This window comes from Anastrepha ludens, chromosome 5 (genome assembly GCF_028408465.1).
Source record: "Anastrepha ludens isolate Willacy chromosome 5, idAnaLude1.1, whole genome shotgun sequence".
NCBI lineage: Eukaryota > Metazoa > Arthropoda > Insecta > Diptera > Tephritidae > Anastrepha > Anastrepha ludens.
The window spans coordinates 89,152,168-89,175,129 of record NC_071501.1 but is presented as its reverse complement, the minus strand read 5'-3'; the positions used below and the strand labels follow the sequence as shown (position 1 = coordinate 89,175,129).

Here is a 22,962-nt window from a genome sequence, read left to right as displayed (position 1 = left end):
CCCGTATATGTATGGGAATTGTTTATGCTGCTACAACAACAACGAAGCTTCTCAAGCGAGAACATTCGTCTCTATTGCCTTCGTTGTATGTGGCATTTTTAAAATCGAACACACAATTTTTCCACCGGACTAAAATTATTTTGGAATCGAACATGAAAAATGTAAAGGGTAATGAAAATGCAACATTTTTTGGGTGGCACGAAATTGCCAGTAGCTTAAGTTCTTTAATTATTGTTACTATAATATATTTTTCAGAGAGTTGGCAATCCTATTCAAAAAGTTTTCAGAATTAAAGCCTCCTGAACACCTTTCATTCAATCCCCTTATTGCAATATTTTTCTTAACTTATTCAATTAATTTTAGACTTTTAAAGGTGGTAACGCTATTAAAAATTTGTCTTGATAAGAGAGAATCGAGAACCGCTTGTTGAAAACCTCAAAGAGCTGGGTGGTATAGACGTAAACAATCGTATAAAGTTTCCGAATCGCACAGACTATCGTGGCAGATATACACTCGGAGGTTTGCCAATGTCTGGCGCGAGACAAAACAACTGTTTCTATCATTTGCTGTTTCATATCCAAGAATTCGACATTGGATAGTCCGAACGATAGTCACGCACCAAGGCAATCGTCTACGGCGACCGCAAAATTAGTCTTAGACTAACTATAAATTGAGAGAATGTGGCGACAAAATGGTGCGGAGGCACTAATTGGATTTTTGGAGACTCATCACTTCAACCTCTTCAACCAACCAACCAGAACTACCAAAACAACCTTTATTTCTTCTACTTTGTTCGCAACCACATCTCTTGGCTTTTGCGAGAGATCTTTGGATCCTGGCCCTTCCAAAAACATCGCGCACTTGAGCAGACCCAAAAATGTCTATGAAACAAATGACCTACATAGTCCGTATCTCATAACTTTGGGTTTCAAAAGCGTGATTTTCAGAACGAAGTATTTTTTATAAACTTAAATTTAAAAAAGCCTACTGAGAATTCCAGACACCAGAAATACCAGTGAATGCATTCAACAACATATTTTGCGACTCATTTGAACTCGTTAAATATTTAGGATTCGGTACCCCTTCCCTCTTACCTGTAAAATCCATTATGCGAGGTCGTCTGATAGATGGGCAAACGCACTTTCTCAAAGCCCGATATCTCCACAATCCGGCCACCCACATTGCTGTGCACGAAATTGTAACTGAAATTGGAGACCACTTGACGTAGCTTGATGACATCTTCGAAGCCAGCTTTGTTCTGCGCGAAGTAATTGCGATACAACTCAATCTCTTGATACGGAGACGACTGACGACCCTCCACGTACAATGCGGGACGATTGCGATTGCGGAAGAATAAATTGTGATGTATGAAACCGCGTAGTGAGGTGGCTGAGCCGCGTGAGTCGGCACGTATCCTAAGACCGCCCTGATTGTCCTTGATTAAGTTATTCTGCAAGGCGAAATAAATGGAATTAAAATAAGTGGCGAACAAAAATATAGTTACGCCTCAAAAATGTACCATAAAGTAAAGCGAATGCATATTTTGCACATCGATGCTGAGCGCCGACTTGCAGGTGGAGAAATTTCCATACAACTGTTGGCAATTACGCTCTATGCGGTTGGAGGTGAGTGTGAGTGTGGGCGTGACCTCACCAGCGGATGCATAAGTGATCGCACCTTTCACAGCGCCTGAAATGTGTGAGTAAGTGACGTTGTGCAGAGCATCGCGAACTGGAAGCAAAAATTATCATGAGTCAATTTTTAGTAATCGCAAAAACCAAAAAAAAATGTAGAGAATTTGAGGATTCCCTTTCGACAAATCGATTTTTCGCTACTCACATTGTCCCAAAGTCGATATGGGCACCGTTACGATTTCCGCTATGAAGCCATGATATTCTGGCGCGCCACTTGCCATCAATTGCAGACTCAGCGTTGGACTCTCAGTCTTGAAAAACTTTCGCTGATTGCCGCTATCCCATTCAATTTTGCCCAAGAAACGTGAGGTTACATTGTAGATGTCGCCATCGAAGAGACGTATCACATCCGTGCGTCCATACTCCTTCGAATGATTGAACAAGTTCGATTGCAGCAAACGGAAACCGATCGGTTTGGCGCGATACAGTGAAGTGAATATCTTGACGCAATTGACGGGATTATTGTCGTACTTGTAGTAGACCAGCAGCCGTTCCTCCACGGTTAGCACTTTCTGGGGATCGCAAATGTCAACCAACGAAAAGAGTTTGTATGGTATGTCCAAGTCTTTGAGTGGCGTAAAACTAGACTCATCACTTTCGCGACCCTCTCCGGTCAACGAGAGTATATTGATGCCCGCTCCAAAGGCGCTACTAACATTCAGCAAATTTAGATTCATTGTGCCACTCGGTGCTATATAATTGACGCCATGATGCGCAGAATTGACGAGCGTCACCGAACGTATGGTTGGACTCTTGTGTATCGCTTGTATGGCAGCCGATTTCTGATTGTGCAGAATGCCAGCATTTTCAATACGTATAAACTCCAAATGACTCTCCCGATTGCCGATAGGTCCATGGGAAAGACTATCGTGGAAACGATGCCCGTATTGATTCTCCTCAAAGTCCGAGTTGGCGAAGCGTATGCCACCCCAGTACACCTGATCCTCCGGCGCGCTGTTGCAGCTCACAAACACAAACACATCGTCCCAACGGCATTCATGCCTACGTCCATAAACTTGTCCATTCAAGCGTTCTGCGCAATCCTCCATGCGCAACTCATCACCACGACACTCGAGCGGTTGCACCCACGTCCAAATGCGCGTCAACGAATTAGTGTGGTACTCAATGCGGCGATCATGTCCATAATACACATTGAGCGGATCAAAACCGAGCTCACGGCACACAACTTGCGCATTCCGTTCGGTGAAACGGCTATCACAAATGGGCACCCATTGCAAGGTGGTGTGGTTGAAGTACTCGAGAAAGCCTTCGTTGATGCTGTCAAATGAGAGTTGCGGACTCACGGTGCAGTTCTGTGCGTTAGTGCAAAGTCGAATAGAATCGTATGCCTGCGACTGACTCAGATCCTCCACAGCGCGCTTTGTGAGCAATGTATACGACTCATGCGAGCCATTAAAGAATGGGCGCATTACAATTTCCGACTCACGATAGCCGATGGCGCTTAGAGTGCCCAACACAAGAATGCCCACATTTGGCTCGAACTCGATCTGCACGCCATGTTGTATCGAGAGTGTGACACCCGGCATTACAGTGATGTCGGCGAGTATGCGATATGGCTCAGGACGCTTGCGTAGCGTGAGATCTTTGTAAATGCGTCCTCCCGACCAACTGCTGAGGTCGATAGTCTCGTCATGTTCATCGATCAGCGAGACGCTCGCATCGAAACTGTCCTCAATGAGGAAGGGCTGATAAATGACGTCCGCATGATCATTCCAAGTATCGAAATCGAATATCTTCGACTCAATATACTTGGCGTCCTTCGATCCCCACCAGTTCTCCGTTGCGTAAAAGTAGTTATTTAAACGTGCAGAGCGCACACCCGCCACCAAATTGTAGTCCATTTGATTCTCCGCAATTAAGTTGCGATAAAGTTTCACATTTTGTATGCCATCCAAACGCACAACAGCACTGGGCAGACGATTCTGTGGACGTACTTTACGTGGTTTGTATCTGCGCATGGGTGCATTACGCAGATTTCCCGCCATAGTGTCGATGCTGTTGCCCTTAATCGTATTGTAGGCGATTATTGCGGGTACCTCACCAAGTATCTCGCTCAAGCTGTCAGCGCGCAGCTCTACGATGAACTTTGCGTTATTACTTTCTATGCGATTGTAATCAAACTTGATGCGCTTCTCCATGCCGCCGAGTGTAATCAGGCTGCGCGGACACTGGTTGCTTAAGAACACATTGGACGTTATATTGAAAACTGTGTAGTGACCGGTGACATCGACGAAGAAGTTGCGATTTCGCTGCCAAGTGCTGTTGGCGAAGTAGACGCTGTGTGTAAAGTTCTCGTTGTATTGCCAAACGTAAGGCAGCTCAACCTGGAAGCCACCGGATGCATTGTCCTCAACAGTAGTGTCCTGCACTACATAGTGGAAGAGATTGTTTGAAGAGCGCAAGTCCTTCGAGAGCTGCCTAATGCCATGACCATTTTGTGTAATCATCGAGCTATTCACATGTATGGTGACCTCAGAAATGTTGCTGTACTGCACATCCCAATAGGGTGACTTCACCAGCAGAGCCTCGCGAAAGTTCGAGCTGATCTCCGAATTCACAATCTTGATGGACTCATTCGCCTTGCGCAAATAGTACTCGCCGTTATCGCCTACATAGCGGTTGTAGTAGTAGGCCGAAATACCGCGAAAGTTCTTCTGTATCTTGGTCGAGCGTATGCTGAGCGTGGGCACAGGACCACTAACTACTTTATTGCGTATATTTTGTACTGGTGCAGTCACGGTCGATAAACGCAATACGGTGCCGCCTAGAGCATTAGCGCCACTCTCATAGTAGATGATGATGCCGTAGCTGCTGCTCGTCGTGGGAAATACATTTATATCGCGATTGAGCAGCCACAAAGCGGAGCGCTTATTCTCTGTTTGCGAGTCGAGTATGGAAATGTGTTCTGTGGAAAGGTTTTGTATGGGATTCAGCAGTTGTATGCCGAGCACATAGCCAGCTGGGCAACGCACAACTATCTTGCGCGTGATCGACTCACCGCGCACAGGCTCGGTGCGTATGTACTTATTTTGCCAAGTGTCCAAGTCGATCTGTCCCTCATCTCGCGGCAATACATAAGGATCATAGTCGGCTTCGAAGTAATTGAAATCAACAGCCATTTTGAACCAGCCGCCGAGCTCGTTCTGTTCGATCGCTGAAATGACGGGGTCATGAAAGATGCCACTATCGCGATTGTTCTTTATTATAGAGCCCTGTATGCGCAAATCCAACTGCTTCAAGCTGATGCCATTGCCACGATTGCTTACAAATTCACAGTTTTTGATATTATTCACCGACTTGCCGCCGTAGATGTCTGCGTAGATAACACCCAAACCATCTTGCAGGTTATCCACTACGCGCACGTTCTCGAGATTGTGACGCGCAAAATCCATTTGTATGGCCGGCTTAAAGACGTTTGTGGTGTAGTCGAAGAGACCCGCCTTCTCAATGGTCAAATACTGCAGATCTGCGCGCTCGGCCAGCATGCTAAAACGCACACCCGCCCACGCGCCCTCATAACAACGCATGCCCACATCATTTTCATGTGTACATGAATTCTCGAACTCACCACGCGTCAAATACTCCGCATGACACTTGGTAATGTCGAGATCGTGCTCGGTGCAACGCACATTCGAAACAATCACATCCTCTGTTACGCCTACAGTGGGCATTTGTGAGCGATGCAGACGCCAGTCGCGTGGGTTCAGCGTATAACCGAGATGGTGGCACACAAGCGCTGCATTCAGCACCGTCCAACCATAGTCACAAACTGTGCCCCAGCGGCCATCCAAGTAGACCTGCAGCCGGCCCTCGTAATCGCCAGCACCACCAACGAGTCGCACCGGCACACGAGGCGGCTCATTTTTCTCTATTATCGACTCCGTCTCGATATCAATAATGTCGACATCAAGCTGCTCTACGTCCGTGGAATTATCCATGGCAATGACAGTTTCACGCTTCAGCGTAAAGAATATGTCATCTGGCCGACGACCGCGCGCCTCTAACTTGCCGGCAACCATCATGCCTACGCTGGGCTCAAATTTGAGGGTGACGCCTGGTTGTAGCGTGAGCTTGCCACCCGGGCGTATGTTGATATCCTTTGTGACACGGTAAGTGCCGGGGTAGAGTATTTCTTGACCATCAATTTCGCCGCCAATCAGATCGGAGCCCTCTTGCGAGAAACGCGGCACCAGCGTGGACATGGTAATCATTGTCGTGGAGCCAGGGTTCGAGCTGTGCAACAGATAGGGTATATACTGTATCTTGGCCAGATTGTAGCGATTGTTGCGATGGAAGAGACGCGCGAAAATCTTGTTCTCATCCGAGTGACCCAACCAATTGTAAGTGGCATTGATTATCTGACTCTGATCGCTCAGCTGCGAACCCACTTCATAGGCCGAGTCCAAGTTGTGCAGTATGTTGCGGTAGATGTCCACATTGCTTGAGGCCACCACCACAGCGGCGGCCACACGACTGCGTGGATTGAGTCGACCTGAGCCATCACTGCCTTCACTACCCTCTATCAGCGGCCCGAAGGGTTCGGCGATCTTGTTGTCGCGCACAAAATTGCGCGTGAAAAGCAGCGACTGCAACTCGCGTGTGCTGTAGGGTGAGAGTCCCAGCGAGACGACATAAACGCCGCTGTTACGTCGAAAGAAGTTACTCTGTATCAACAGGCGCACCGGCATGAAATTAAACTCCTGAAAGATGTAGTCGTTGCGTATGTATATCGCGCCGTAAGTGCCCAGACGAAAGTGGTTGAACTCAATTTTGCCTTGCAAATTGAGCGCCGGACTGAGAAATATTGAATTTTTCTGGCTGTAGTCAAAAGTGTTGTGCCCAATTTGCAGTTGCATATTCGGCTCTTTGTTGGGCGTGAACCGCCAGCAGGATTCCACGAACACATCATTGTACAGACTGCCATTGAAGCTGTTGCCGGTGATATTCACCCAAATCGGTTGACAACAATTGCCGTGAAAGAAGCCCGTTTCTAAGTTGCCGCCAATTTTTGAGTATTCTAGAGTCGTGGTCTGGTTGAAGGGTATGTATTCGACGCGATCTGGCGCGGTGGTATCATTCAGCCACACCGCAACACCATAGCCTTTATTCGCTTGTATGGTGCTACGCGATATATTACGATTGCCGCCATAGTAAGTGATGTTGACGCCTCCACCCTGATTGAATGTGATGTTGCTGCTCGTAATGTTCACATCGCCCGCGCCGCTGGTCACATGCACGCCCGACACATGCCCATTGCCCGAGACGAAGCTGCCGTGCACATGCAGCTTGGAGCGTATGTTGTCGATTGCGATGCCACGCCCACCATTATCCTCCACCACAGAGTTCGCAACGCGCAAGTCGTACGCGCGCGTATCTCCCGAAGTGAGCCGTAAAAAGCCATTCACTTCTTGGCGCGCATCCGCCTGTATGCGTATGAAGAGTTTCTCACGATTGCTGGTAACACTCTGCGGACGCGTGTAGTTGCGTGCTTTCCAAGCGAACAGCATGCGATCGCTTTCCGATGTGCCGTCGAAGATCTCCACCGACGCCGTCTCATTATTGCGCAACATGAACGATTCGAAGTGCACAGTGAGGAGGTAGCCTGGACGCGTGAAGAAGTATTTGCCGCACACCTTCTCTGAGCCGGCGTAGTATTTTTGCGTGAATGACAGCGTAATGGGGTAGGTTTGTCCGGAAGTTGTGGGCAGCGTGCAAAAGTCATAGATAGATGCGCGATCCATGCGTTCATTGGCGCGCAAATCATGCCCCACATACTTGACGCCATCCGCTACATTCTGCACAATATTGCAACCGTCCAATTGCACCATACCTTGGCTGGAGTTCACGAACACACCAATGCCATTATTTTTCCGCACAGTTACGTTCTGCATGACGAAGCCACCAAGCGGCAAGGTCGCATTGAAGCCGGTGTAGGCCGAATGGCTAACTACAACATGTTGCATGACGGGCGGCAGACCGATCGCCTCCACAGCGGAATTGACGCTAAAGTCACGCCCAACACCTGCATAAGTAATGTCCACATAGCGGAGGGTGGACTGTGACAGCGCTGTATAGACAATATTATTATTACCAAGCGTCTTGGTGGCCGGTGCATTCTCGAAGTAGAGTCCACGCCAATGGCTGAGCGGTGTGTTGTGCACGGGCCGGCATTGTATGCCGATATCGTTGTGGTAGTCACACACGCCGGAGCCAAGTTGACGCGACGACCAAGCGCAAGCCCATAGTGTGTTCTCGCTACCTTTGCAGCGCGGCTGCTCGTAGAGTAGGCGTGGATGGTAGCCCGGTGTGCGTTCGACCCAATTCCAAAAGTGGCCACCAGCATAGCCCATTTGGCGACAAGCGACGGCATAGTCCACGAGCGTCCAACTAAGCGAGTATAAAGGAAAAGTTTATTTGGGCACTAAAAATGGTTTGAAGCTACTCACTTTCTGGAATTAGTGCAGACATCGCGCCACGTGCCTTTGTGATAAATCTGCAAACGACCCTCTAAAGGCGTGGGTCCATCGACTAAACGCGCGCCACGCACTTCCGCATCCAGAATATCTATTCCCTTGATAGCTATTGATTGGCCCTCCGCTGTTAAAGTGATGCGCGATGTGGGGGTGCCCTGAAATAAAAATTTATATAAAAATTATAGGGAATTGAGAGAGTTGAGAGTTGAAGAAAAGGAAAAATTAAGTGAAAGAAAAGGAAAAATTAAGTTAAAAAATTAAATTTGTAGTTGAATTGAATACTTTTAACCCATTTCCACTATTTTCTCTCAATATTTCGTTCACTTAATAAGCACCTGCACTTCTCCACCTGTTTATGCCATTGAAAGCTAATATTGCGTGCATAGTATGGCCCTAAGTTCCTCCTAGGAGCCACGGAAAAACACCCTTCACTGCCACGACTATTTGCAGAGCAACTGAGCTGTAAAGCTCAAAACCGAATTCCTCTCATGAAACACCTTCAACCCGGCTTCCACATTCCCGCTTAAGGAGCGCAAAAAAAAGCAATTTCTACTTGAAATTATGATATTATTATTATGAAGAGATTTAGCACTATGACCTGAAATATTTATTTTGTTTCCTTCATGCATTCAAAGTGTTTCTCTAAGCTCAATTTCCGCAATAGATTTTTGCACTTATCCTATTTTAGCTTTCCTATTTGAGCTTGCCAGGATGGGGACTAATTGGCCTCAGAGACCTCCTACCCGGTCATCGGCATTCCCCTGGCAGTTGTTAAAGGGGATCTGCACAAAATATTTCTCAGGAAAGCGCAGAAAAGATGAAGCTCCATTTCTTCATGTGCTATTTCGAAAACCCTTTGGCCCCAATACTATATACGAAGGACTCAGAAAGTCCTTTGGACTCCTTTCTATTTAATTTCCAAACTCGTAGGCTGCGTTTACCAGTCACTGGACGATCGGTACACACACGGAAAAGCTAGGTTTACCATATAACCCACATAGCAGAAGCTGTGGGGACCTTTCAGAGAAGGAGACTGCACTTTCTCTGTAAATGTCCGGGTTTGGCAGCCAGATCACTGAGTGACCTTTTCTTCGACAGCCTGGAAAGTGCTCCAAGCAAAATCGCATCAATCTTCTCCATTATATCAACAGCTCTAGCTGGTTGTACAAATCTGCTTGTTGGAGGTCTCATAATGGTATCAAAACGGCGCTTTAGTGCTACTTGAGGAGTGCCAGACTGGCACTTCAACCATTTCACCTACCTACCTACCTATTTTATTGAATTTTTTGCTCCTCTGGTAAAATATGTTTCCTAGGTGTTTGCCCCTTTTATGCATCGGTGCTGGGCACGATGCCAGTATATGTTTGGCGGTTTCATCTTTCTCTCTACAGAACTTCCAAGTTCCACAGGAGTACATATATTACCAGGTTAGTAGGACGATATTTCAGTCTAGAATGCCTTGTTTGAAAGTCGTGAAGGCCCAGTGAAGCCCCATGTTTTAGGCTACAGTTTTAAGCCTGGATGGCTAGTTTTAAGCTGTCTAGACAACGAAACGCTAGCCTGGACTAAGGAAGCTAAAAGGTTGTGGACGAGGCAGAAATGTTAAAGGCTGCAATCTTTGTTGCCTACTTCCCAAGCTTAGCTCCCTGGCCTAACGAGCGAGTTTTAGGACAAATATAATCGCCTAATTCGGAACTTTGTGTCAACGAATGGCGAGTACTACACCGCCTTCAAAAAGGTGAACTGGGGGAGCTCGTAATTGCTATGTACCCTAGTTCGGCTGGAAAAGTCGAAAAGCGAGGCAACAAGGCCTCTGAAGGATTTGGCAGTGCCCTTCTCAGATCTAGGTTAGAGGGCGCCAGAACAAAAACAAAACATCAGCCATCAACTTCCGCAGCAACTCGAGCTCAGTTGAGCATCCAGAAACCTAAAACGAGGCTCAATTTCTGTAAGCCCAAACCAAAGGCGGGAAGTGGTAAAGAAAAAAACCTTCCGCTCTTTCTGGTCGGCTCGAAGCAAAAAGGGTGGTAAGGTTTGGAAGGGCCAGTCTGGGAAATAATGTGTCAGGCTTCACCCCAAAAGCTATACAAACCCTGGAGTCAGTTTCACTGTCTCCAAATAAATCTCTACCGGGCAGAAAGAGCCTCAATCAGGCTCGGTGCCTGAAATGTGGAGAAAACGTGTCTGGCCATACAGGAACCATGGGTCTCATACGAAAGCGTCAAAGATTTGCAGGCAAAAACTTGTTAGTAGATTTACAATACCAATGTTCAGTTTCTTCCAATTACAGAGCTCATACAACGTAATCTGGTGGCAGTACAGGCAGAAGTGCCCAGTGTCCAGAGTGAGGGTCCTCGCCTTGTCAAGCATTTTTGGTTTTATAGCGCCCATTTCGGCAGGAATGTCGAATATTTGCTGGTCAATAGTCTGCGGCTTTTTGCCGTAAACCTTACTTTTCAGATAACCCCACAAAAAGAAGAAGGTTAAGTCAGGTGATCTGGGGGACCAGTCGATGTCGCCTCTTTTTGACACTAGACGTCCCGGGAATTTTCGGTGCAGAAAATCAATTGTTGCACTCGCAGTGTGCCATGGCGCACCGTCTTGTTGAAACCAGTAACCGTTTAAACCTTTCTCACGCATTTGCGAGCAGACAAAATGAGTCAACATCCATCGATATCGGTTTCCGTCGACCGTTTCCTTTTCTCGGTACAAATATGGCCCAATGATGGTTTTGGCGCAAATGCCGGCCCAAACAGTTACTTTCCGGTCATGCAATGGCATTTCATGGATCTCGTGTGGATTCTCAGTTCCCCAAATGCGACTATTTTGTTTATTCACGCTGCCAGAGAGGTTAAAGTGTGCCTCGTTGTTTCCAAAAATTAGGTTCAGTGTCAACCATTCGAGCGACTTTTGGCCGTATTCCAAGCGACGTGAATCGTCTGTTGGCAATATTCTTTGTGTCAATTGCACTATATTCATACGGAAACAAATTTAAATCATCCTTTAAAATGCGCAATGCGGCATTGTGGTTTCACTGACGCCAAAATGCTGAGCGCGACGACGATACGACACTGTTGGCTCCTGGGCAACGCTCGCCTACTTCTCGATAAATGAATTTTGGTCACTCAATCAGACTCAAGAGAAAGTCAACAAAAGATCTCATATCATAATAAATTAGTCCAAATTATTATTCATCATCAAATTAGTAAATGGTTGTACCAATAGATGTATTCCATAAATATGTTTTCTCTTAAATAAATTAAATAGCTTTAAGTAAAAATATTGCTTAACGTTGAAAAAACAGATCGCAATAAAGAAATGGATTAAAAGAAGTAGTAGTTGTTCAAACGACAACGAAACAGCACGAAGGAAGATGGTATTATTTTTTTCGTATATCACAACATAATCTCAGTTTTTTCGTAAACGAGCCGCTGTCGTGACCCCGATGACGTCAGCCAATCAATGTATTCCTTCAAAAGTGCTGAGATCCGGTTAACGGTCACATCTTGGCCATACCCCTGAATTGTTTTCACCATGCGAAAAAATATATATTTTAAAAATCCCACCTTTTTGTTGTACAAGTATATAAAAATCGGTTTTTCTCCTAACTTCTTATTAAAAATTAATTACCACAAATGCGGAAAATCCCCTCTCTTTGACATCACTGTCCTTAATTTTGTTCACCTCAGATGTAAAGATCTGTTACTGCGTTGCTTGCCCACTAAGTATTTTAAATTAGTTGGGTAATGCAAGCAGCAAAGAAAAATATTTCTATAGTGTAATTTTTCTTCTTTCATTAATAATTTTGTTTTTCACCTCCATAATCTGCATATCCAAAAAGTAAGAGTTTCTCTGGTCAAAGTGTGTTTTTATTTGTCCATTTCTTATTTTTTGCCAATTTAAATAAATTTACATAGACTGTGTCATGAACAACAGCTAATAATAATACTCTGAAAAAAAAATTACACTAATAAGTGGCGTTAATTTGCAGTTCACTCGTTTATTCACTCATTCATTCATTCAGTTGCTCATTAAATTGAAGCGCCAAACATTTTGACACACCAACTCCTACATTCATGCACACATCCGCGTATGTACCTACGACTAAGTACACAACAACAATAAAAAGGCCAACCAACTAATCTAATTAACCCAACGCGACCCAGTGGCCGTCTGTCAAGACAATCGCCAGCAAAGCAACAACTAATGAAAAAACCATCAAACGACAACATCACGAATTGTATGGCGAATTAAGTAAAGAGTAAAGAAAGATATGCGCGCTAATAGGCCACGAAATGGGCAATAAAAAATAGGCGCGTTGTAAAGCAACTAACGGCACCGCAACGAGGGGCGTGTCACAATCACCGCCACCGCCGCCGCCGACAACAGACAACAACAGACAATCAAAGCAACTTCCGTTCGTGCGATGGACAAGCAAGCAGCGAGCAATAAAAGCAAACAAATAACTAAGATGAACGCCGTGACTCAAAGCCAAAGTCGACATTTGCGACTTTTTAATTGGGCAGCTCTGAAATTGCGCTTGCGTCAAATAGCCATTGACCCTAACCTAAGCCACGGCTACTTAAATGGCTGTTTGGCTGTTACACAATTGCCGCGACGCATTGCCACACTTGGCGCATAGGCTATTTTTGCCCTACCCCACTCAAAAAGTTGGTCTTTTGACATCGGTCGTGCGCATGTGTGCAGGCCATATGTGGGGTGTAGAACACACGCACATGCATACACATACGCGTAAAAAATATGTACGCATGTGTGTATTTTTAATATGAGCTAATGAGTGGCGCGGCGCTCTGTTTACTTTTTTCGTGATATCATACAACAGCGCGGCAGTGCAAATTACAGCAGTAATCGTATGTGTGTGTATGCGTGTGTGTGACATGCAATATCACTTTTATCGCTTGCACCTGTTTTGTTTGTATCTCCTTATCTACTGAAGCACCTTACGTTCCACCAAATCAGTTTACCCCACTTTCAGGGCGTTATCTGTTCACACATACATACAAATGAAATTGGAGTGCTTGTTCGTGGTTCTCAATTTAGTACACATTTTTGAGCTTTTTACGTGCTTAAGAGAATATATCGTGAGATTAGTTTGTTATGACCAGTGTAAAGAGCGAGATAGGCATATACCTGGTCTCAAGCATCTTTGATGGGAACTTTAGAGATAAATTTCTTACAGTAAAAGGCGGAGGAGTCTTTTGCGAGGAGCTCCCCATCAGACTCAAATTCAGGTTACCGGACCACTGCAGTATGTTCCAGGCAGAGGTAGCCGCAATCAAGGAGGCAGCTGACTGGCTGCTCAAATGCGTACTAACGGTCAAGGAAGTAAATATTTACTCCGACAGCCAAGCGGCAATAAGGGCCCTCGGGTCTATGGCGGTACATTCGGAATTGGTCAAGGAATGCTTGACCTCGCTTTCGACTGCGTCCGAATTCTTTGACATCAGCCTCATCTGGGTTCCTGATCACAGCGACATTGCTGGAAACTTTGAGGCGGATGAGCTGGGACATGTGAGGTGATTTCCCCGCGAAGGGAGTGAATTGGGATCCCCCTGACTACCTGCGGTCTGCTCCTGGAAAGATGGGCATCGCACCAACTCAGCGAGCGCTGGGTAAGTACACAAACGTGTAAGGTAGCGAAATCCTTCTGGCCACGTGTAGACCGGAGGCGCTCGGGCGAGCTTCTGAGGCTGACAAAATATCAGCTCTCTAATCTCGTGGGTTCTCTCACAGGACACAATGCGCGAGGAGTGCATGCTGTGAGACTTGGAATCACCTCGAGTCCTTTTTGCGCTGGATGTATGGAGGATGAGGTGGAATCATCTCAGCACCTTCTCCTTAGCAGCCCTGCTCTGGCGGGGCTAAGATCTAGGCATCTTGGCTCCTACTTCTTTGCCACGCCTGCTGATATAGCTGGCGTTGACATTAAAAATCTGATGAATTTCATCAGCAGCATAAAGCGGTCAACGCAAACATAGTCATCGTTCGTAATCCGCACGCACCTAACCATCCCAGCACCACCTCTCCCCGCCCTCTTCCTGCATCCCATCGGTCTTTCTCTCTCGCCTCACCCCTTCATAATGGTATCACAAAGGACGAATCTTTTTCGTCCAAGTGTGCCCATTCCCTGGGCAACCATACCAACTTAACCTAATCTACAGTAAAAGAGTAGCGAAATATCAAGTTGTGGGCGTAAAAATCCTCACAGGTAGGAAGTTTTTTCTGTAGGCTTAAAGTCGGGCACCTCGGTCTTCGAGGTGATTCCAATCAAACCCTGTATGTATCAACGGTTGATTGAATGTTGACCCCCCTATGGATAGACACTATTCATAACTAAACTCTAAAGACATTAATATGTCTAGATTGTTATACAGTCCCACTATTTTGAAAATTTTATTAATAAATGTTTTTTCTTTTCATTCAGAAAAAAAAAATTTGTAAGGAATAGGGATTTCGATAACGGATTGTCAGGTTATAGCCTTGACCTACACGACGAGAGCTTGTGGGCTATGTTTCAGCCGGAAATTTTCCCCTTAGTTTCATGTTACGCTGCTACCGATACCAAGAAGTACCCTCGAACCAAGCTTCTCTTCTAATGTGTGGCATGCATCTTTATGGGTTCATAAAAATAAATCGTCGCGTAGCCTTGTAGTGCCTGTCTTTGCTAATGTCGATGATTTAATCGGTTGTGCCACCACCCTTAACTCTATTTTTTCTCACTTGCGTTCAATTTTATATTCCATTTGCAATATATACGAATGTGTGTGTGTGTGTAGACTAACTGTTTTATCGCTCAACTGATAAGCGATTTCCGATAACGTCGTTTACTTACTTTGCGATTGTTCAATCAATTTTTTGCTAGTTGAAGGCTTTTTCTCTTTTTCACGGGGCACGGGTACGCACACATTGAGCGATTGCACTTTTTATACGAACTCTCGCTTGGTAAGTATTTGCAAATACCTCTGTTGTCTGTGGGATTAATTGTGTGTATGAATAATCGCATTAAATACTTGGGCGGGGTAGCTTATAAAATTTTGTGTGGCAACAGGTGGAAAGGCAGGTGGAAATATTGCACTTGCTTGAGTGGTGCTGGGTTTTCTGGGAAAATTTTAACAAAAAATTATCAAACTATTTTCTAAGAAATATAATATAAAAAACTCGTATAAAATAATGCATAAACTACTTATAATTTAGTGAAGATTCGAGAAAAACACATCTTTGAATTTTACTGTTCTGTCGACGCGAATTGCCTTTGCCCGCTGTGTTACTAGGATACCTAGTGGAGCCTTGAGGGGTGCTAAGGAAGTCTTTAAACAAATACTGAGTCAAATCTTGGATTATCCTTGATCCGCGGATCGGCGGCTGCTGTAGCCGGATGGGTTGATGCGTGGCTACAATCAGTAGTGCCAGTGTTCGCAACCTCGGACAGTAAACTCCAAAATTATATACAAAGTTTTTATAGCGGTCGCTCCTCGGCAGTCAACGGCAAACTTTCGAGTGTACTTCTACCATGAAAAAACTCCTCATAAGAAACTATCTGCCTTTCATGTTCGGAAAAATATTAAGACGCGCAGCGCAAATATGAGGAGAAGCTCGGTCAAGCACCCAATAAATGGTGTAAGCGCTAATTCTTATTAGTCTGACGGATCCATGGAATGGCGAGAATACCAACGCAAGTGCACTCGGAACGTGACTCTAGAAACGTTTGAAAGTGGGCATATACCCAGTCATATTCCAGACATAAATTTTTGCAACTAAAAGTTTACGTCCACAAAAGTGATCATAGAAAAAGAATCGGAGCAAGGACAAGCTTTATGTCGGATAGTCAAGCTAAACTTGAGTAAAATGACAGGTAGTGCTGACTGATATGTAAAAAGACTCAGCTTAGACGTCTAGAGTTCATTGTGTTACCAGTGCTATGTATCTTGAGTCGAATTATTATTTTATGTAATTCTTAACGTACACCTTCGAGAGTTTTAAAAAGCCGTTAAGTTTTTGTCAGCAAAAGCCTTCAAAGATGAAAAATTTGTTGATCTAGGCGCTCAATAACTCTTTTGAGTCCTACATTTCTCTCACACTTTCCCAAAACTTCAAAACTCTTTTGAACCAGTTGGAATCTCAAAACAATATAACAGATCCCTGAAACAGATCCCATGCCAGTGTATGGAGGTTTGAAGCCAACTAAAGGGCTGCCTATGGTACAGAACCAGTCTGTGGAACACACAAGGAACCCATTGTAGTATTGCTTAGAAAATGGATGGGATCTATGTTTTCATGTACTGGGCGTAAGTCAAAGAAAAAAGGTAATCGAAGACATGGCACAACTTCTTCTTGAAGAGCTTTTGAGCGCCTGCTGAAGTTAAAACCAGATCATCAAAAACTCTTACTGCTTAACTAGCAGGACTTCTGAATTTAATATTTGGCAAGCCATTGAAATTAGGATACCATCTCGCAATGGAAGCCTGTCCTAAGAGCCGACTAAACCCGACATCTCAGCTTACTAGTTAAGAGCATTAACTCGACGATAATGAGTTGAGACGAGAAAAGGTGGAATGAACTTAACATCTGCACTGAGGAAATGCTGCTGCCATCGTCTGCGTGGAGGTTAGTTGGTAGCTTCAGTGCTAGGACTGGATACAGAGGACTCAACATCCCCTCATCTTAAAGCATGACCAATTATTGAGAAAGAAGCTCAAGTATCAGGACTGGATACAGAGGAGTAAACATCCTCTCAGCTTAAAGCATGACGCATTATTGATGGACCGTCGTAGCCGAAGGGTTTTTGGGTGACGACCATTCGGGAGTGCGTGGGTTCGAATCTCCGTGCATGAAACAGCAAAATGATAGAAAGAAAATTTCGGTCGGCAGCTAATGGCAAAGCCGCAAGAGTATTTCTGCCATGAAAAAGCTCCTCATTTAAAATATTTGCCGTTCGGAGTCGGCTTAAAACTGTAGTACTTCCATTTGTGGAATAACCCCAAAATAAACACCGACCAAACTTTGACTGACGCGTTCGAACTGGCACTAACAAACGTTGTTTTTACTTTCTTATGTGAGAAGATGGAGTATGTGAAATTTCTTAAGGACTGGAACAAAAAATTCGAGCAATAAATACTATTTTCCGAAATATCTCGACGACAGCTCATATTTAGTGGGCCATAATAATGTGCCCCGAAAACTCCTCTACTTATCATGGGTGAGGTAAGCAGGAGCATATACTGCGAAGCACCGAGCGATGACGCCGAACACAGGTTCTTTTGTTGCGACAGATGGCTCGTGGAAAAATATGCTCTAAAGAGAGCAGATTGGCGGCATCTGGGCGACCAATGTGATTGGCAAGATCCTTGAACACGAGGATAACTGAAATGCGGTTGAAATATACGCTGAAGGCCTATTATGGAGAAAAAATGATAGATAGATATTCAGTACAACGAAGCGAAGCCTCACATACGGAGACATAAAACATAAGAAGACGAGCGTATAGCATGAAGCTGGCAACAACCATGATGGACCCAGACATGGGTGAATAGAACGACGTCCCGTTCTGGGCTCTCCCGAAGTAATGCAGAAAGTAGTTGCGGGAAGGGAGTCTGAATAGAAGAAGAGGAGGGATTGTTTTAGTGGCCCCCCCACTAGACGCAGTAGACGACGGTCGCTGTAAGTGTGAAGGCATTTTGAGCCTTACCTCACCCACCAAAAAAAAAAAAAAAAGAGATGGTTACAAAAATTTCAGCTTAAACATTCTGGAGGCTAGCCTAGATAAATGGACCTTCAGATGTTCAGACAGACAAACAACATAAAAACTCTAATTAAGGTAATTTTTTTTTTGTCATCGTTATTTGAGTTGAAAAAAATGTATTTTAAAATCATAGGCAGGCACCTCAATATTATTTATGTACATATATGTATCTATAGATCTACAAGGTGGCACGAAATTAATCATCGAAATTTGTTTTTGAATAATTTTTTTTCTACAATAAATAAACAAAAAAAAAAAATGGGTGGAAATTTGTATTTAGATTTTTTCGCGCTCCATTGCTTATCTTACTGTAGCTGTTTGGTTCACAAGTGTCAAATGTGATTGACGTACGATGTCATTTGCAAAAATTGTAAATTTTTCGATAGGGTGATTAATTTTGTGCCACCTTGTACTTATGTATGTATACATACATATGTATTAGTTATTTACTTAATATTTGTAAACTTGAAAACAAATCACTGCTTCTCGTTATCGAATCACCACTTCGTGCATTGGCAGCCACGGTCAACTGACCAGGCCAAGGCTTTAATGCGTGCGAATGACAATTTTTTGCACACAACCACTTTTTGCCGTGATGCTGTCCGCGCAGTGTGTGCTGCTCCTCAAGGATACCAAACATGTTGCAATGAAAGCGTAAAATATGGGAAATTTGCTATTAACAAATCCTACTAAAATAGTACTTTTATTTAAAAATTCTTTTTTAGCAAGACTTTTTTACAGCTATTAACTAAAAAAAAATAGTAAAAAGTAATTTAATGAAATTTGAATTTTTTTTTATTCCGAATTTTTGTGTCAGCAACTTTACATAAAAACCCTCAGCTAAGTGTTATTTGGTTATTCAATAAAAAGTAATTTAATGAAATTTGAATTTTTTTATTCCGAATTTTTGTGTCAGCAACTGTATATAAAATCCCTCAGCTAAGTGTTATTTGGTTATTTAATAAAAAGTAATTTAATGAAATTTTAAATTTTTTTGTATTCGAATTTTTGTGTCAGCGACTGTATATAAAAGTCCTCAGCTAAGTGTTATTTCGTTATTCAGTAAAAAGTAATTTAATAAAATTTGATTTTTTTTGTATCCGAATTTTTGTGTCTGCAACTGTATATAAAAACCCTGAGCTAAGTGTTATTTCGTCTCACATTATTACAATTTAACAACAACACTCAGGTACACTTAGTTATTAGTCACTTCATTTTTTTCATTTCAGTCATTTTTTTCATTCTGTTTTATCATTACTTATGAATCCGATTCATCATTTCCTATAACCCGAAGCCTTACCCTTACACTACTTACATGAAGAAAAGCTCATCAAGGAGAATTTCACACAATCCACTAATAAATATCGAAGTAATTGAATAAGAAGTCGCACAAATTTGAAGAAAACAAACACGACTGCCACCACTTTCGGCAACTCATTTCAGAAAACTAAACAAATAGTAAATATTTTTTATTCTACTCACCACCGCTTGTAATATGCCGCGCACAGTTATGCCCACAGTCGGTGCGAATTCCATACGCACACCCGGCTCTATGATCAACCGGGCACCCTTGGCCACCTCAATGTGTTGGCGCACAACAAAAGGACTTTCACTGTAACGCAACGTTCGCTCGCCGGTGATTTCACCACCCTGCAACTCAGTGTAGCTATGTGCTGATGACGATGACGGTGCCGATGACATCACTGGTTGCGCTGGCGCAGGTTCCACAAATTCTACCACCTCTAATGGTGGTTGTGGCGCCACATTGCTCGCCTCCGACAGCATTGGAGCGAGTAGTTGGGTGCCGGCGCCATCCAGACTGGCGAATTCGATTTCGCTGCTGTCACCACCACCGCCGCCGCCGGTGCTGCCAAGAATTGTGTTGCCTTGCAATTGTGCTAAGGTTGGCGCCGGCCCTGCCCAACAGAGTGCGACAATGAGGAATGTGAGTGCGCGGTGCAGGCAGCTAGGAGGCAGTTGCAGTGTTGCTTGCAGTCGTCGGCGTGCGATTGCCAATCCTGGTGGGCGCGCATTGTGTTGTGGGTTGGGCGGTGTGGCTCGTTTGTGTTTGCTGCGCATGGCAGCTGGCATTTCGTTGGTTTCGTTTGTTGTTGACTTGTTGACAGTAGAGTTTTTGTCGATGTTTATTTTGTTGCTGAAGTACTGAAGTGTTGAGCTCGTCTGCAAGTGGTTGGAATTTTACGACACTTTTTGCACTACAATTTTTTTTTTAATTGCACACAGAATTAATTTATTGCTAAATTTATACTTTTTTATGTTGCCCTTTTGAGCTCCTTCGAATGATTTCTTCGCTTCATTTGCTTATGATTCACTTGGGCGCACATATTCAGTAGGTTTATTGAAATATTTGCATTTAATTGAAAAAAAAAATAAATAATTATTTCCTTTGTCTAATATTGTTTCCTCTAATAAATGTCTCTTAAATCTCACACCAGTTGGCTGCTGTAATTTAAAATATAAAACTTTATGTAATTAAGTTTTTCTCTTTCACAAAAATTTCTTCTGACCTCATTAGCTGTACCGCAACTATAAATTTGAATTTAAATGCATTATTATTAATTTTTTCTTATTAATTTTTGCTCATTCATTAAACATTTTCGGTGCTTTTTTTTTTGTTTTCGTAAAACGTCGTTTTTTATTATAAAAACTTGCACTAGTTTTTCTAAGCACACAACAATTTTTCCATTAATTTCCAATCACTTAATTTTTAACCTTGGGGAAATTGCATCACATCCACTTAAAACGCATATTTTTACACAATTCTTGTAAGTTGATAACTGCTTATCAGCTGCTTTGCTTAGTCAGTAGAGACCAAACATTGAAATAGCCAAAGTGGCCACACTACTTTATCCACATTACCTTTACTATTAACAGCTTTGCAAACTTTACGCCACACTCATTCTTTTCCTCCTTTTCCTTCCCCTTCAACCAGCACACGCACGACCACGATTCATTCATGCACCTTCACTATCACTATTCAACACGAAACAGGGCAAAAAACAATCAAACACTTGCCTACTTTGTTCTAAGTCCAAATTCAGAAAACACGTCTATACGCAAAGAACCGTTACGAGCAACTAAACTCAACGAAGCACACCGCGCCGTAACCCAAACGACCAAACAATGACAATCAACGAAACAACTCCCCAACTGGTAGCAGCGATGGGCTGTTGTTGGCCTGCATGTACCTACTACACACACACATACCATCATCTGTATGCTTTGTTGGTTAGTTGGTGGGCTTGGAGAGAGTAATTTGAGCGCGCGGGCATATTTACTCCCATTTAAATACTTTCATTGTTGACTAGTTCGCCCCAAAAGTCGCTAACAACTGAACGAAGCGCAGTTATTATACAGACACACGAACATACAGAAATATTGTGAAACACATCTAACAACAATAACAAGCAGTGGTGCATATGAGGAAAAGTAGAGTAAGAAGTTATGGGAGAGCGCCAACTAAAGTAGTACAAGAACTTATTAGTGCTAATGCTTATACGAGTAATAGCCAAAACAAAAAAAAAACGAAGTGCAGTAGTAAGTAATAGCAACAAATAAAAGTAAGTAAGTGTCTATAATAGCAAGAGCAATAACAATAACAAAAAGTAGGAAATTATTGCATTATAATTATGTACAGTGCAATGTGCTTGATTGCGCACGCCGCTTCAGCAAGCAAAATAATGCGATTTTTAGAAACGTGCAGTTAAGTTAAAGAAATCAAAAATGTGCATTTGTATAAGGAAAAGTTATATTATAATATGAAATATTAGTTCTTATACAGATATTTTATAAAGGAGAATCTGACACAAATACTTCCCCATTCGGAGTCGGCTTAAAACTGTAGGTCCCTCCATTTGTGTAACAAAATCAAGACGCACACCACAAATAGAAGGAGGAGGCGCACGGATAAACACCGCACGGATAAACAGAAGTGTACGCGCCAATTATTTTTTTTATTTCTTTATTGAGCCAAATACATTTAAAAATTACTTGCGAATTTTAATTTTTTTTTTAAGAAAATGAAGATTTTGTTAAGCCAAAGAAAAGGAGGTTAAATGAGCAAATAATTGCTCCCTTGAGCTCTGACTTCAGTCGTACAAGTCGTCCAGACATTGATTCCTTGTGTACTAAATTCATGAATCGTATAATCAGCCCTTTTGACAATGCCAGTTAGCCTCCACGGCGCTACGTATGTTAGTGGTATTAAAAATTTTTTAGTGTTCGTTCTGAATCATTATTGTTTATTTCTTGGCGAATGCATTCAAGTTCTGGACAATTTTTTAATATATGGGTAAGTTCATAGATATTTTGCAGTGGCGACAAGCAGATAGCTGAAATTTGTCGAGGAGATACTTATATGTTGAGCGCATGTGGCCAAGACGAAGACGTGTATATATGGCTATCTGTCTTCTAGGAGCTCAAAAGGAAGTTTAGGTGTCGACAGGCCAAGGTTTATTGTTTTGTTCGTAAGTTTGTGTAATTTTCCCAATACAAGTTTAACAATTTTAGAGATGGTTGTAAACGGCGCTTTTAATGCCTTTTTTTGGTTAATATATTGTTTAATTCCAATGGTGATCTAATTGCCGTTTTTGTTGCATTATCTGCAAGAGTATGCCAATTTGACTAGGCACCCAGAGTAGCTTGATGGGTTGCGGGTTTGCTATTAAAGAGTATGAATAAAGTTAACATTTCTGATCTCATAGCGCGTGAGATGGTAGAATGGCCCGCAAAAAACATCAGTTCGAGTTATTCGAAGCTGCCAAAGCCGCGGAGGGTGTATTATGTGGTCCTGTAATATACAACTCCTTGTAAGTTAAACAAAAAAATTGTATCCTATGCAAAGTGCTTTTCAAACTTTATACGCGTTTTTCTCAAAATGGTGTTTTCGAAGGCGGTGACCAACATTACTCGAAAACAACTAAACCGATTACTCTCAAATTTTAACACGAACTTCTTAAATATATGTTTTAGTAATTAATCGAAGATTTTTTCT

At 43.2% G+C, this 22,962-nt stretch overlaps 1 protein-coding gene across 5 annotated transcripts in view; it reads right to left on the bottom strand.

The window, feature by feature from the left end:
- LOC128865278 (protein bark beetle) overlaps positions 1–22,962 on the bottom strand; it is a 57,113-nt gene that overhangs the window by 10,051 nt on the left and 24,100 nt on the right. For 2 of the 5 annotated variants that reach the window (XM_054105443.1, XM_054105445.1), the window contains exons 2-6: positions 19,431–20,411; positions 8,162–8,343; positions 1,840–8,102; positions 1,520–1,731; positions 1,095–1,450 (exon numbers count right to left, since the gene is read on the bottom strand). In XM_054105443.1, the coding sequence (XP_053961418.1) occupies positions 1,095–1,450; positions 1,520–1,731; positions 1,840–8,102; positions 8,162–8,343; positions 19,431–20,039 (7,622 nt within the window). In that variant the 5' untranslated portion in view covers positions 20,040–20,411. Of the gene's footprint in view, positions 1–1,094; positions 1,451–1,519; positions 1,732–1,839; positions 8,103–8,161; positions 8,344–19,430; positions 20,412–20,828; positions 21,408–22,962 lie in introns of those variants that run through there. The other 3 variants (XM_054105446.1, XM_054105447.1, XM_054105444.1) reach the window with 2 other exon arrangements.